Source organism: Dryas octopetala, chromosome 7 (genome assembly GCF_963921425.1).
Source record: "Dryas octopetala chromosome 7, drDryOcto1.1, whole genome shotgun sequence".
Classification (NCBI taxonomy): domain Eukaryota; kingdom Viridiplantae; phylum Streptophyta; class Magnoliopsida; order Rosales; family Rosaceae; genus Dryas; species Dryas octopetala.
In genome coordinates, this window is record NC_141372.1 from 8,905,158 (window position 1) to 8,920,984 (window position 15,827).

General features: G+C 36.4%; 2 protein-coding genes across 3 annotated transcripts; both read left to right on the top strand.

Moving 5' to 3' along the window:
• Positions 1–5,029: 5,029 nt before the first annotated feature.
• Positions 5,030–9,732, top strand: ARF17 (auxin response factor 17). Of its 2 annotated transcripts, none has more exons than XM_086252688.1 (3): positions 5,030–6,229; positions 7,265–8,015; positions 9,402–9,732. In XM_086252688.1, the coding sequence occupies exons 1-2, from the start codon at positions 5,132–5,134 to the stop codon at positions 7,970–7,972; spliced, it is 1,806 nt and encodes a 601-aa protein (XP_086108814.1). In that variant the 5' UTR covers positions 5,030–5,131; the 3' UTR covers positions 7,973–8,015; positions 9,402–9,732. The 2 variants fall into 2 exon arrangements, with proteins under 2 accessions (XP_086108814.1, XP_086108815.1); XM_086252689.1 differs by having other exon boundaries at positions 7,265–7,998.
• Positions 9,733–11,819: 2,087 nt separating this feature from the next.
• LOC147279382 (Co-chaperone GrpE family protein) lies at positions 11,820–14,991 on the top strand. The gene is made up of 3 exons (XM_086251098.1): positions 11,820–12,163; positions 12,801–13,313; positions 14,589–14,991. Exons 1-3 carry the CDS (start codon positions 11,972–11,974, stop codon positions 14,787–14,789), a joined length of 906 nt encoding a protein of 301 aa, XP_086107224.1. The 5' UTR covers positions 11,820–11,971; the 3' UTR covers positions 14,790–14,991.
• Positions 14,992–15,827: the final 836 nt, after the last annotated feature.

Sequence of the window (15,827 nt, forward strand, 5' to 3'; positions counted from 1 at the left end):
ATATATATAATCTTGCATGTTCATATTGGAGCACTCAAGACTCAAGTATAGAGAAGGATTGAAGAATTAAAGAAGCAGAATGAAATTTAATTAATATTTTTGTTATCAAATTGATGACTAGTAATGCTGGATGCATGACAATGTTTATATGGTACATTTGTTTAGTGGGGAGTCCTTTTATTTGAGATGTGATACTACCTGGCTGGTAAAAAAAATGTGGTACCAGTAGTTTAATTACCTTAGATTAAGTACATAGTTTATAAGTGTTTGAGATTGTTTAATGCATTGATGACTTGCTTAATAAACCATCTTGTTTGTTGTGAGGTTTTTTGGTTTGTAATTTTCTTAGGGTGCACAGATCTGAACAAATTAAAAAGGGAGAGAGATTAAGAGAGAGTGCATCAATCAGAGGAAGGAACAGAAAAATGGTATAGTATGGGAGATAGTGCTTGAGCTTTTTGTGATTTGTTTGTGTTGCTATTGATTTCTTTGCATTGGGCTGGGTTGCAGAGTCTTAGCAGAGATCCAAACGGAAGAAAAATGTAGAGAGATGAAGAAACATAGAGTGTATCAGAGCAAATACAGAAGTCAAAAGATTCTCAAATGAACAACTTTAGTATTAATCTCAACATATTAAAAATAAGTAAATCAAACTAGGTTGAATGAATTGAAATAAATAAAATAGAGAATGGGTTGAAAAGATTTCTTTCAAAATAGTAGATTTAATTGGAGTAGATGTTTGGGTTAGTGATTTTGGTGTTGGATTTTTTTTTGGGATGGAATTTCTTTAATATATATTTTGTAATTTAAGTTTTGGAAGATTTTAAATAAGGTTAAAATAATCTTTGTAAAAGTTAATGTGGCAAGATCATATTATGGCTTAAGTTCAAAATAAACACCCAATTATGGGATGAATTTCATCCGCGTTTATGAATTAAAAAATCTTTCAAGAACATCTACAAATTAATATCTAAATTGAAAAATTGACTTCCATTTAGTAAACTGTTAGTGTTGGAGTTAAATGCTAGTGTGGCTAACCATGACGTAGCCGCGACACGCTTAATGACCTATTAATGAGTTAGATAATCTTCTAGCCCTAGTTTTGATAATATTTTTGAGGTGGAAGTACCACTGATTAAGTTTTAGGATGATGAAGGGGACATGTGCTCTAATGAGGATTATCGAAGTGTGCATAGCTCTAATGAGAATGATGATGGAGATAATGTCATTAAACGTACCGTGTCATGGTTAGTCATGTTAGCATTTAACCCCAACACTAGTAACTCACCAAATGGAAGCGAGTTTTTCAATTTAGATATTAATTTGTGGATGTTTATGAAAGATTTTTTAATTTTTGGACCCGAATGAAATTCATTCTATAGTTGAGTGTTTTTTTAAACATGAGCCTCATATTATTATAGCACAATTAGGGCATCAACCATTAGGGAACTCTAGTGCTCTCCTTCAGTATATAACCATCGCCAAACATCCCTTAAAAACTCATAACAAAAACCAACACAATTTCCAAGTCCAAAGCCCTTAGAGCGCAAGGCCCATACCAACCAAAAAAACTCAGAACAAACAAGATGGTTTTGTTTTTTTCTTGCCAGGAAAGCCTAAGACCCCAATAACAACTTGAATCCTAATTGGTACAATTAACAAAAGGCTTTAATTCAACTAGTGTCCTAATCAACAAGTGCATCAAGCTGCAAAATTTGCTTTCATGAAGAAGACATGGTGTATTTCCAAACTTCACATGCGTGTGGTTTATTTTCTTATTTGAACTTTGGGGTTTTTTCATTGGATCGCAGAGTGTGGATACAAATAAGACAAAGACAGCCCAAGACATCTTGGCGTGGATGAGTGGAATTCAATTATCTTCTCTAATCCAATGGGCCCAAATTTTGATTATTATGATTCCATTAACCTCCAAATTTTGAACACCATTTCCAATTAATTAATCTCAAATCTACTTCTTAAACTTCGCCCAATTATTTGAAAAAAGAACGATAAAATTCCCATTTTCTTGGTTTCGTTTGTTTTTTCCTTGTTAGGGTCAAGTTTTCTTTGTCTACAACTACAAGATGCCAACAGTGACACTTATGTCATTGTACATGACAAAACAATATCAATAAATTGTCTGTGCAAAGAAGAAAAACATAAGATCAATAAATTGGCATTCATGTCATTATCCATGACACAAGTCCAAACTCAAAAATTGTATTTTAGTAATTATAATAACAATGGTAGTGATAAAAAAAGTTGTGTCAAATTTGTTTATGTGACAATTTGTACAAATAATTTCATTTTTGTTGTAACACAATTCTAAGAGAGAGATGACAAATTGTGTCCACATTATAGACAAGGTCTTCGTTCCCAGTTTTTTTGTTTTTACATAATTGCTCTGTTTATGTCTTTTACTTTTCCTTTCACTTTCCATTGTTTTTGTTTTTCTTTTCCCATCAACGCCGTTTTTCTTTTGAATTAGACTATTTGTGAAAAATGAGAATCCCATTTCAGCCTAATAGATGTAAATGAACCACAACTCTCTCTCACCTTATTAAATAATGAGTCGGTATCTCATTTAAAAATAAATAATTATTAAACTAAGGTTTAGAACTCTAGATGAACATAATTTGGTAAATAAATTTAAGAAAGACTTAGAGTCCAGTCCATTTTTTAGTCTTTTTTAGATTATGATCGGTAATGATTTAGAGTTTTTAATTAGGTTCTTTTATCTTTCTTCTTTGACGGCTTTATATTAGGTTTTAACTCTATAATTTTGGGTTTTTTTATTTTTCTTCTACAAAGCCCACTCTACATCTTAAGAGGAGAAATATCCTTCAAATCGGGGGAAAACTTTATTATAAATTAAAAATATTTTCTTGTAAATTAATAGGATTTTATTATGAATTTTAAAAAATTTCTTATAAATTAAATGACTTTATTATGAATTAAAAGAATTTTCTTATAAATTTTAAAATACCTCCGATCTCCATCTAAAAATTGTTTTTTTAAAGGACCCGAGTCTAATTATCTCTAAATTTAATGATCCTAATAATACTCAATAAAAAGATGCAATAACACTAGAATTACCAAGGTTTTCCATAAATTTTAGTTAATGTGGCATGTGAAATGATAATATTTTATTTTTTAAAATAAATAGAGTTTAAAGTATAATGAGATATGAACAAATAAAATATTGTTACATTAATTAAGGGGTAATATTCTATTGCCACATAATCTGACAACAAAATGCTTATGTGAGTAATATTTATTTGTTAAATAAGATTCAAATTAAGAATGAATTTTTTTTTTTTAAGGAAAGTATGATTAAATATGAACAAATGAAACACTATTACATAGATAATGTTTTCTTGTCAGACAATATTTTCTTGTGAGACAATCAAATGTTATAAGAGTTTTACATTGCAAACAATATTTTATTGGGAGATAATTACACATTATAAGAGGTTTATGTTGTCAGACAATGTTTTCTTGTGGGACAATCAAACGTTATAACATTCTTGTTAGATATTATTTACTTATTTACACATGAGACAATTAAACGATATAAGAGATAAAAGAAACTTAGGCTGAAATACTGTTTGTGAATCATAGCATTGAATCTAAACAAAATTAAACAAATGATTTTTTATTTTTTTTAGGTGGGATATTCAACAAATAGTTTAAATTTACATTACAATGGTATAAATAAACTATCTTATCTAATAAGAAAACATTTTCGTTTAGTTTGAAATTTCAAATTTTCGAAAATGTTGTAGTGTTTGTAAGTTGTAACATCACTAAAGAAAAAAACCCTCATCTGATAACCATTATCCATGATGGTGAATCGAAAGAAGAAAATTGAAAGAATTCAAAAAAGAAAAACGAAATAAAAGTGGATTGATTTTGGTGAAATAAATAAGTAAGAGAGAGAGAGAGAGAGAGAGAGAGAGAGAGAGAGAGAGAGAGAGAGAGAGAGAGAGGCATGCAAATCCGGTCCGTGCTATCGCTGCTGGACACTAATAAAACACCAACTCACCAACCACGTTTTTGTACATTTTCATGGACAGTCAACAATTTGCGCACAAACCGCATAACCCCAAGACCAAAATAAAATATAAAAAAATCTTAACAACCTGATTCGTTTATTCGTTGACTTGCCACATTGTCATACCACTGTCAGTCACAAATATCAGTTAATGCCATTCACAGAGCCTCAACAGTGAATTGAATTTTTGCTGTGTGTATGTATTCAAGTACAGCATTGCTGCTACTACTACTATGTACAAATGGTGAGCTACAATGGCCTATGGGATCCTTTTTGACAGCTCCCATTAAATGAAGCCCAGTTTTGTTTACAACCAGAGCTTCATTAAATGAAGCACAATTTTAATGGCTAAGAGACAGTTTAAATTAAATGCAAGGACTTAAAAAGAACAACTTCAAGAGACACTAACCATTAATTCCTCATTCCTTAACTAGTATTTTGGCAAATAAATCACTCCAACATAGCTATAGCCTATAGCGTCAAAATTACACTTTCAACAATCAACATAGTGTATGGCATATTGACATACTTGACACATTGGGTATGGTAATATTTTTTTATAAGTAAAAACATTAATGTTAATGAGATTTGAATTAAGAATTTTCTTACATATAGAAAACATTAAATATGTTATCATAGCATGTAGTCTAATCTAACTTATTCTATGTATTGGAAGATTGTTAATTTGGATAACGTGAGATTTTGTTTCAAAATATGGTTAAAAATTTCTGATTCTAGAAGGTGTGATTGGTTATTGGGCAAGGCAATGGTTAAAATGACATAGCAAATAGTGAAAAAATAGTGGAATGTAATGTAGTTGGGAGTACGTGGTAATATGATGAGGGCACCAATGAGGGAATTACAATTAGGAAAGGGGCACCCCAAAATATCCCTCATCCAGTAGTAGTCCTCGGGTTTTGGTTCTCCGATCCCAAGACGAAGACGGCACTCACACACACACTCAGAGCCTGAGAGAGAGAGAGAGAGAGAGAGAGAGAGAGAGTGAATAATCAGACAAACACACTCTCACAGACAGTTTTCAATTTCGCACTGAAAATCAAATCCCTAAACCCCAAAATGCCTCCTCCTCTTCACTCTCACTCTCACTCTCAGCCTCACTCTCAGCCTCATCGGCTCCGCCCAATCGACCCCAAAATCTGGCGCGCCTGCGCCGGCAACTGCGTCAACATCCCCACCCTCCATTCTAGGGTTTACTACTTTCCCCAAGGCCACCTCGAGCAATCATACTCTGCCTCACCCTCTCCTCTCCTTCTCTCTCCTCTCCTCCTCTCCAAGCCTCTCATCCTCTGCCGCATCTCCGCCGTCCATTTTCTCGCCGATCCCGCCACCGACGAGGTCTTCGCCAAGCTCCTCCTCCACCCCATCCCCCCCGTCCCCCACTACGACCCCAACGACGACCAGGACGACCCCGAACCACACGACGACAAGGTCGTTTCGTTCGCCAAAATCCTCACCCCTTCCGACGCCAACAATGGCGGTGGCTTCTCGGTCCCGAGGTTCTGCGCCGACTCCATCTTTCCGCCGCTCAACTACCAGGCCGAGCCGCCGGTTCAGACGTTGTCTGTTGTCGACCTGCACGGCGTCGTTTGGGTCTTCCGCCACATCTACCGCGGCACGCCGAGGCGGCACCTGCTCACCACCGGCTGGAGCAAGTTCGTCAACCACAAGATGCTCGTCGCCGGCGACTCTGTCGTCTTCATGCGCAACTCCCGAGGGGGGATGTTCGTCGGGGTCCGCCGCGCCGTCCGGTCCACCGCCGACTGCACCGCCAGGTGGAGCTCTCACATTGCCGGCTGCGGCGGGACCACTATGACGACGATGAGGCTGAAGACGGAGGATCAGGAAGGCTCTGGAAGAGGAGAAGGGTTTAAGGGGAGGCTTTCGGCGGAGGCCGTGGCGGAGGCTGCTGAGCTGGCGGCGCAGGACATGCCGTTCGAGGTGGTGTATTATCCGAAAGCCGGGTGGTCCGACTTTGTGGTGAAGGCGGAGGTGGTGGAGAAGGCATTGAAGGTGTTTTGGACGGCCGGGATGAGAGTGAAGATGGCCATGGAGACCGAGGACTCGTCTCGGATGACTTGGTTTCAGGGCACCTTGTCCATGGTCTCGGTTCCGGACAATGGGCCTTGGCAGGGCTCCCCATGGCGTATGCTTCAGGTATTTACTCTTCAGCTTTTGGTCTCGTACTTGTTTTCTCTTCTCTGATTGAATTTCAGGTGCTCAAGCTTGATATTGAGCAACTGACTAAGTGAAGCTGAAAATAGTTTGGACGTTGAGGCCATTGTTTGCATTGATTTACTGAAAATTCTAGTAGCTGCTTGCGCCTTGCTTAGACTGATTTTGTTGAGGCCCTTCTCTTGTGGGTTGTTATTAGCTTCTCAACAATTTAGATCCAATTGGGTGTAGTTTTGTGTACATGTTGCTATCTGCAGGGTGCTAACCCACCCTTTCTGAATTAGGGAGCATCTGGTGGTAGTTAATATTTGTGGAAATGCGTCAGGAAGTAGATATGGTACAGAAGTTGGAACAAACATTTAATAGTTAATCCCAGAAGATACTACCACGGTTGCTTGTCGTTTTTTTTCCTCCTTTCTTGTTGCCATGAAGGCAATGTCTGGATGATATTGCTGTTGAATATTATTCCTGTAGAATTACTTGGATTGATGAGAATAGTTGATTTTTGATAAAGCAATTCACCCTTGAATTGTGCTATATGTTGTTTCTTTTAAATTACTTAGAATAGGTTAGGCTAATTTAACTTGTATGTAAATTGTTGGAGTAGAAGTTGAAATGAAAGAGTAGTTGATCCATAGTTCAGTTGAGGAGGATGCATGATTTATATATATCAAATGACACCAACTTCTCTCTAGGCTTGCTTTTTGTTCACATACTTACTATCAATTATGTTAAAATACATTATTTTTTTATTAAAATATGTGTTTTGGTGTTGCCAAACTTACTGTTGTGAAAAGAAATTGCCATGTCAGGATAATTCGATTCAGGTTGTGGATTGTTTATTAACTAGAATTGTGGTATTTATATAATATTAAAATTTTCTACATTTTGTTGTATTCTGAATTTATTGCATTTAGCACATTTTATTTTTCTTTTCTCTCCACTGTTGACTGATGTTAAGATCTATAGTTCTTTCCAAGCAATAAGTTCAAATAATTAATGACCTCTATATTTTAGGTTACCTGGGATGAACCTGAAGTTCTGCAGAATACTAAGAGGGTGAGCCCGTGGCAAGTTGACTTTATTGCATCAACACCTTCGCTTCATACCGCATTCCCCCCAGCAAAGAGATTCAGAGCTCCTCTGAGTCCTGGGCTGCTGACCAATGGAGAGGAAGAACTCTTCATGTCAGGAGCAACTAATTCAACAATGGGGCAATTTAGTGCATCCTTGTTGAACTATAACACTTTTCCTGCTGGCATGCAGGGAGCCAGGCAAGATCTAATCTGTGTATCCAATTTATCTCACATGTTAAATGAAAATACTCCTCAGATGTGCACTTATAATTCCTTTGGAAACAACATGGTGCCAAATTTGAAGAGGGTGTCTACTGAGTTGAACATTGGCAGTTCACAGTCTGATGAATTATCACCAGATAGCCAGAGTAGTGTGCATTCCTTTGGCATGGAACTTGATGGAAACCGGTACTGCAACTCAACAAAGGTTGGAAGAAGTTCTTTTCAACTGTTTGGTAAGATTATTCATATGAAACAGCCTGTTGAAGGTGGTTTTGATGATGTTGGTTGCACTGAGGACGATGGCAACAAAGGGTACAATGGAACTGAAGCTGTGGGCAACCAACTTGATCTTTCTTATACCAAACTGCTTGAAAGGCCTTATGTTCAATGTCAAAGAGCCTCAACTGTTGAAGCTTGTTCTTTGTGAACTACTGGTGGCAGCTACATTATCCAGTTAAGTTCCTGTACAGGTAATCTCATCTGACTGAATTGAATTGTGTTGCGTTGTTGAATTAAATCATATGATGAGATCTGTGGATGCTTGTTTGCTGACAAATTCTGTACACTTTATTGTTCTTGTAATTTGATTTCACAGTTTGGCTTACTGTCAACGTGTATCTTATGATCAATTTTATACTTGACATGCTACAGTCGTGCAATCATGAGTTTTGAAGCCTTATTCCTTTTATTTGGATTAACATGCATAAATCCTGTTTTACCACTCCCTTGGGCAATTCTATGTACCTAAATATTACTTATGTAGCTTTAACACTATTTACACTGTTATGATGTCTGTATGTTATGCAGAACAATTTTCTTTCCATATTTCAGATTGTCTTGTGTTTAGTATGATAACATCAATTGGATCTACATCATCAGACCATTTTATTAATTCAGAGAACTACTTGTTTGTTAGATTTTCTTGAATACAGTGTTCAAGATTGTAAATCTAGTAAAATGATTTTTTTTCATATTGCCTACACGTCTTTTTGCAACATGAGGTAAAATGTGGGATCCTTTCTGATGTCATGTTTTGTCCTGCATATATCTAATTATCATATTTAATTAAATTTTTTATTTAATATCAACCCCATTGCGGGAAATTTTTTTTTTATCCATATAAACTTTGAAGAGTGCAGCACGTATGTTTTTACCCAGGAAAAAAAGAAAGATTGCTTGTCGTCTCAGGCTATTATTACAACATATCTAGAGCCTGTAATAAAGTACGGTGTGCACCATCTGTTTTCTTTGACATTTGGTTCTCTAGCCTTGGTGGACTGTCAGAGTGTCAGTTAAGCTTCTATGCAAAAGCAAAAGATTATCCAACCGACTGAAGTGATTTGAACATCTTGTTCATTACTATGCATAGAAACTAAGTTAGGGCATCCTTTGTAGTAAATGGTTGAGCAGTTAAAATGTAGTTCTGTGTAGTCTTGCTAGCTAACTATTTCAGAACTCAACAAGGTCTGCTATTCATTAGATGACTTAAATGTCTTGTTTGTAAAGGTTTTGAGAACTGGCTTGCATAAAAGATAAAAAAGTGAATTGAAGTTGATTGAGTGCTGTGGGAATTATAGTTATGGTTTCTGACAGCCTTTTGTAAACCAGGGATTTTTACGGGTTACAGTTGGTGCAACCTGAAGCTAGGTTCATTTTTCATCCTCATGTGTGAATCATTGTTGACATAAATGTTAGAAACACCTATTATACGTGGGGAAAAATAAAATATCGAATATGAAACTGATACTGCCTGTATGTGATTGTGTGTTCATATTGATATTGAACAGGAGATTATGAAGTGAATTACATTACCACCATACTTTGCATAATACTCTTTGTTCTGTATTTGTTTGCAGGCGCTCAAGCCGCGGCAGGAAGCTGACTAGTATTCTGACCTTTGCAGTAGTTGTGTGTGTATTCTGGTTTGTTTAGTTTGAGGTGTTGGACGTTGGAACAATCAGTAGACTTGGTTTTCGATGTTCAAAATTAAGTATTTAGATGTTAATGCTAGATGTTACATTATTATGCTTCAGATTACGTGTTCTATGTTTGTCTTATGAGATTATTTTGTTTATTTCACTGTTGGGAAGCTTGACTCGTTTTCTAGCATGTATGACCATTCAATTTATCGAGAGTAAATCTCTCATTGCTCCCCCACCCCCAAAGAAAAAGAGAGAGTTGATCTGATTGGATTGCCTTCTAGTCATGGATACTTAGATAGCATTTAGTTATAGAGTAGTGGATGTTTAGAAAACTTATGCTGCATTGAAATACTTTGGGATTATGTAAGAATTTGGATGTCAACATTGTTCACTCCTAGTTTGAGTTATAATTTTCAAATTTTCAATCTCACTTATAATTTATGCTTTATTATGTTAAAAGAGTAAGCATTAAAACCGACTCCCCATTACTCTTTCACCTTCTTAACTAGAAATCAGCTTCACCTTGGCCGGGTGCTACTCTTACCAAGGACATTGTTTCAGTCGTTTCAAGAGTTTGACTAATTTCAGGTTCAACATACGACCCGGAAACCTAATTGAAACCTACTTACGTAACTAATTCGTTGGCTTCCTTGGATCACTTGTTTCATAATTCTTGTATGCGGCATGTTGGTGGGTTCCATCTCATTGTGAGAGTAGGCTTCTTCGCTCTTCCGTTTGACATCACATATTACTTGGTTTAACTTTTGACATCATATAGCTGCTTTTGTATGACGTTTATTTTGATAAAAAAGTAAGTAATTTATAACAAGTTGAGGTATGTATTAATGTACTCAAAATACGAAAAATTCGAGAATGCGACCGTAATAGTCCAATTTATCTCTCAAAAACATGGAGTGTTACACTAGAACCGTCTCACCGAAGAACTTCTCTCCAAATAGGATTCCGCCCAATCTCTTACCTTAGGGTTAGTCCAGATAGTAAAAGTGGGTGGAATAATGAGTTAGGAGTAAGATAGATTCATTTATTTTAGGCTTTTAACATTTTACCTACCTAAATTTTGGCCTATTTTTCTCTTCACCACCTAAATTTTGTTTTTACTCAATGTGGCACTTTAATTTAAAACAAATTTCAATATCAGACCTCCGTCCAATTCCGTCAAGATTTCCATCCAAAAATAGTCAAGTGCTTCTCATGTGACCTTTTTTTAAAGGGCATTTTGGTCTTTTTGAATCCCCATGAGATTTGTTTAGGAGTTCCTCTATTCATACCCTAAAATATTCTCTTTATTCTCTTTATACCTGTAAATTTCTAATTTTACCAACAAGTCAGATTTTCCAAAAAATAAAAAATAAACACAACAGCAACCCGCCACCCCACCCATCGACGGTCCCTCACTCCGACCACCCCGTACCTCATTGCCCCTCTTCTCTCTCGGTTCACCCTCTCTCTCTCTCTCTCTCTCTCTCTCCCCCCCTCTCCCTATGTGTGTTTGGGGAAGCCAAATCACCAACCACATGAATCAAAACCAAAAACTCAATGCAGCCTCCTTCTCCGCTCATGCATATCTTCATCGACTTTATTTGGTTGTTGTCCAGATCTACCTTCGTCGTCGATACCATTCTCTTTCTAACTCTCTTTCTCTCTCTAGCTTTCTATGAGAAAATTGGTTTTGTGGGTAATGGGTGAAGATTCAATAAGAATAGGTAGAGATTTCTTTGGGTTTGAAAAGAAGAAGAAAAATATAAAGAAGCAAGAAAGAAGGGGTAAAATTTATTGGGATGGTTGGCATGAGAACCATTGTCGATGGGCAGTAGCCGGTGGTGGAGGGAGGGAGGGAGGTAGGGAGCAACGTGGGTGGGCTTGCTCATTGCTGCAATTTTTTCTTCTAACATTAGAAATTAAAAGAAAAAGACCAAAATATCTTTATTTTAATGAAAAATGCAACGGAATGTAACGAAGGTCTGACATTGAAATTATTTTAAAATTAAAGTGTCACATCGAATCAAAAGATTTATAGTGAAAAATAAGTCAACTTTAGTGGAAAAATTGTCAAAAAGCCTTTATTTTAATGTGACAAAAATGAAAGGAAAAAAGAAAATGATTGGGCTTCGGATGGCAAAACCAAGTTAACGAACTATGGATTAGGATCCGGATGGCAAAACCAAGTAACCAACTAATCCAGATCCGAATCATCTTGTCGAAGCCCATATGGCATATCTCTAGAAGAGAGTAGAAACTGAAAACTGGTTTTGTATTTACTTACCAACAATACAAATCTGATTCGACCAAAAAAAAAACAATACAAATCTGAATCCTATATTCCTATTGCAGTCGACTTGCAGACAAGTGCAGCTCTGCCATCTCTCTCTCTCTCTTTGTCTGAGTCTGAGGCTGTGAGTTTTAGGAGGTGGGTTTTAGGCCTCTCAATCCATACAACAGTCACAGACGACTAGTAGTGTGTCCATTGTCAACGCCTTTGTTTAATGGCGAATTTTTTGTTTCTCCCAAACCACACTTTGATAGCTCCTCGTCCTCGCCTCTCTGCTTCCTTCTCCTCAAAACCCCAACTCCTTTCTCTCACCAACTCTTCCTCCATAATTATTAATCAGACCACTACCAGCAGGCGTGCCTCTTCCTTCAAATCCCATCTCGCTCCTCAAGACCCAGCTCCCACAGTACGTACGCTTCTCTACATTCTCTCATTTTTAATTTTATGCTTTCAATTATTGTTATATATACTTGCCTTGTTCATCTCTTGGGTATTGGAAATTTGGGTGAAATTTTCCAAAATTGTTATATGGGTGTGTGAGGGGTTTGGATTAAGTTCAAGTTGAAATCTTGATTTGGTGGAATTTGATATCTTTAGGCATAGTGTTGCAACTGTGCAAAAACTTTTATGGGTGTTTTGTTTTTAAAAAGAAGCACGAGCCAGTAGTTCTAGTTACTTTGTTTCCAGTTCAAACAATCAAGCATTTACCTTTGTTCAGATTCTGATATATGCATTTAAGTGACTTGACTTGTTTTTGCTGAGGCCTAAGGGCTAGTATTCTCATGTATCTTTCAAGTACCATTTCTACTATGTCAAATCTCCAACCCCTTTTGCAGTATTCTTTCCCTCTGTTCTAAGTTTTATTCTTAAAGTCTAGGAACTCCAATGATGTTTCTACTCATTTTCACTAGTCAATACTCTTCAAACTTAAATTTGTATATTTCATTTTTTGCTTTGATTCTTCCTGTATGTAGTTTTCTAGTTTTGTATTTTATGTATATTTGCATTGTCACTTATAAAAAATATATGTATTTTATGTCTAGACAAATGCCAAAGAGGGCCATAGTCATAATAAAGTAGAAACCTCTGAAAGTGGAGCAGATCAACAGAATTTGTCTGGTTTGAGGACCCTCCTAAAAGTTTACAAGGAAGCTATTCTTTATGGAGATGAAAAAACAGTATCTGAAGTTAAGGCCAGCATAGAAGTAATAGAAAATAAGAAGAATGAATTAGTCCAGAAAGTATCATCTATGTCGACAGAGATAGCATCTGGGAAGGAGAAATTTATCCGCTTACAAGCAGATTTTGATAATTGTAGAAAAAGATTTGAGAAGGAGAGACTTACCGTAAGGACTGATGCCCAAGGAGAAGTAATTGAGAGCCTTTTGTCCATGGCTGACAATTTTGAGAGAGCCAAACAACAAATTAAACCTGAAACTGAAAAGGAAAAAAAGATTGATGCAAGTTACCAGGGCATATACAAGCAATTTGTTGAGATTATGAAGAGCTTGCATGTGGCTCCCGTGCCAACTCTGGGAAAGCCTTTTGATCCTTCGGTAAGTGAAGGCTTTTAAGAATTACTTGGTTCAACATGTGTTCTAAATATTAAGTAATGTCTTTTTGCTTACCAGTTTTTCATGCCTATTTTCTAACCAGATTCTAAAAATAAATTAAAATTCAATCCGATTATGTTTACTTTTTAAGGATTTAATATGACACCTTTTCTTGGTCCAAACTGATGACAAATTTTTACTCCATATTTGGAAGGGTAGTTGAGGTAGGATGCCCAGGGGAAATGAAAAAGGAGTGATACAGAAAAGAAAAGAAAGGATACAAATCTCTCTCCCCCCCCCGGATGCCAATTTATAATATTTTTCTCTCTCCCCCTGTTCACCCGGTGGTGGATGGATTGCCTTGGTAAGCTTCTCCTCTACCCAATTGGAGGAGAAGCTGTTTTCCGTTCTATTTGTTCCTCCTCTCTCCTTCCAAAATACTATCAGTATTTGTTGTACTTAGTGATGGAACATTCTTGTACTGGAATTGTTCAACTTTTTTTTAATTAGGAAAAGATTGGGACAAGATTAATATAGATTTGAAGGCCCTAGTACATGCTCTAAATTTTGGGTAGTTTTCGGTCTCCTCTATCTTTTCCACTATTTCCCAAGTGGCTGATCAAATTTTCGGATGGGTAAGCTTTCATATGAAACTGCCACATGGGTACAGGAGAGCATGGAATACTGTCCAGTCTCTTCTATCTTTCAATTTCTGGGGCCTTAATGGAAATTCTGCCTTTGTGGAAAGCTCCAGCTATCAATATGATAATGCCACTTGATCTATGGTGTATATGTCTGGCTGCTTAGGAGATTGTCCTTTTTAGCTGTGCTTTCTTGACTTCATTATTAGCCATTGTGAGTGATTTTAGGTTTGGAGTTTTCATTGAGGATCCAATGTGGAAGATATTTGCCAAAATATAGCAGAAGAATTTTCTGTTATACCAGTCAATGTAACTGGAATGTAACACCTTTTGAATGGTGCATGTAGCTTGATTAATTTCCCACTGTAGTTCATCTGTCCAAAATGACCTGGACTCAGCATCCCATTCTTATTTGTTTAGCTTCTTATTGATTTAAGGGTGATAGCATGATATCTTCTTTGGAATAGAAGATATAGTATTGTCTAAATCATGAACCTCGATGATGACTAACAGGAAGGCTTGTAAGCTGGGGGTCATATTAAATTGATATGCAACTTTTCTTTCTTTCTGCCACCAACTGATCTGTAAACTCATAAATTTTCCCATGCCATTTTTTAAATTTTCAACTCTGTTACAGCTGCATGAAGCTGTTGCACGCGAACAATCTCTAGATTTCAGGGAGGGGATTATAATTCAAGAAATCCGCCGTGGCTTTTTACTTGGAGATCGACTTCTAAGACCCGCAATGGTTAAAGTCTCTACAGGGCCTGGCACTAAGAAATCCGCCGCTGAGAAGTCTGGGTTACCTGCAACAGCTGCTGGGGTGGAGAAACGATAATTTTTCTTACAGAAGCTGAATTAGATGTAAGGATACATTTGCTTCCATCAGCCAATCTGGCATTTCTTTTCTATGGCATCTGTTCTTTGAAAGTTTCTGTGGTATAAAATTTCAATTGTCACATTATTTTGTGACTCTGAATGTTAATGTAACAACCACATGGTTCTTTATAAGAAAGTGCAGCTCATTGAGTAGATGATCATTACAGTGTTTTTTCACACATATTGCACTCCACCACATGCATGCATTATTTACTTGTTAGATAATTTTCTTGTATTTAATTTTAACAATAATACAAGTATTGTTCGTCCAGGGACACTTCCAGGGATGCTTTATCAAACCCCTCTGGTTTTGGTCAACTTGGAAGTTTTTGTTTTTTCTTTTATAAAACTCTTAATAATCGTCCCCTTATTTATTCATGGCTGTGAAAAATTTTAAAAACCCAACCAAAAAAAAGTAAATAAATAAATAAGACAAAAAAAGAAGAGCTGACTGGCATTTACACCAAGAAAGCCAATTGGGGTATGCTTGGTAGAGTATACTGCGGATCCATTAGGTCCGACAACCTAACTAACGCCCAAACTTTTTCATAAAGCCTGTCTTCACCTTTGAATTCAATATTACAGGTACGAGTCACGAGTCACGACAAAAGAAAATTGACAATTAAGATGAAGTTTAAGTTAACTTTCACAAATATGACAATACATTCTTGGTATATTGAATCTTTATGTCACAAGCATTGTTGAAGAATCCATGTCTCACAATTTTGCACACCACAATAAATTGAACCTTACTAGACAATTTTCATTATATTGAATGAGAAAACTACCAATGTACTATTGCGTTTATGAGCACATTTTATCATATGTTTTAAAATTTTGAATTCTTTGATATACTTGTTTTGACTTGTTTTAATCCTAATCATGAATGTAGTAGTCTCACACACTCAAAACATGTTGTGTATCCATTTCCTCTTTTGCTCAGGCTTGAATTTATAATATACGACTAAGATTAAAAGTAAGTAAAAATAAGTTAGAA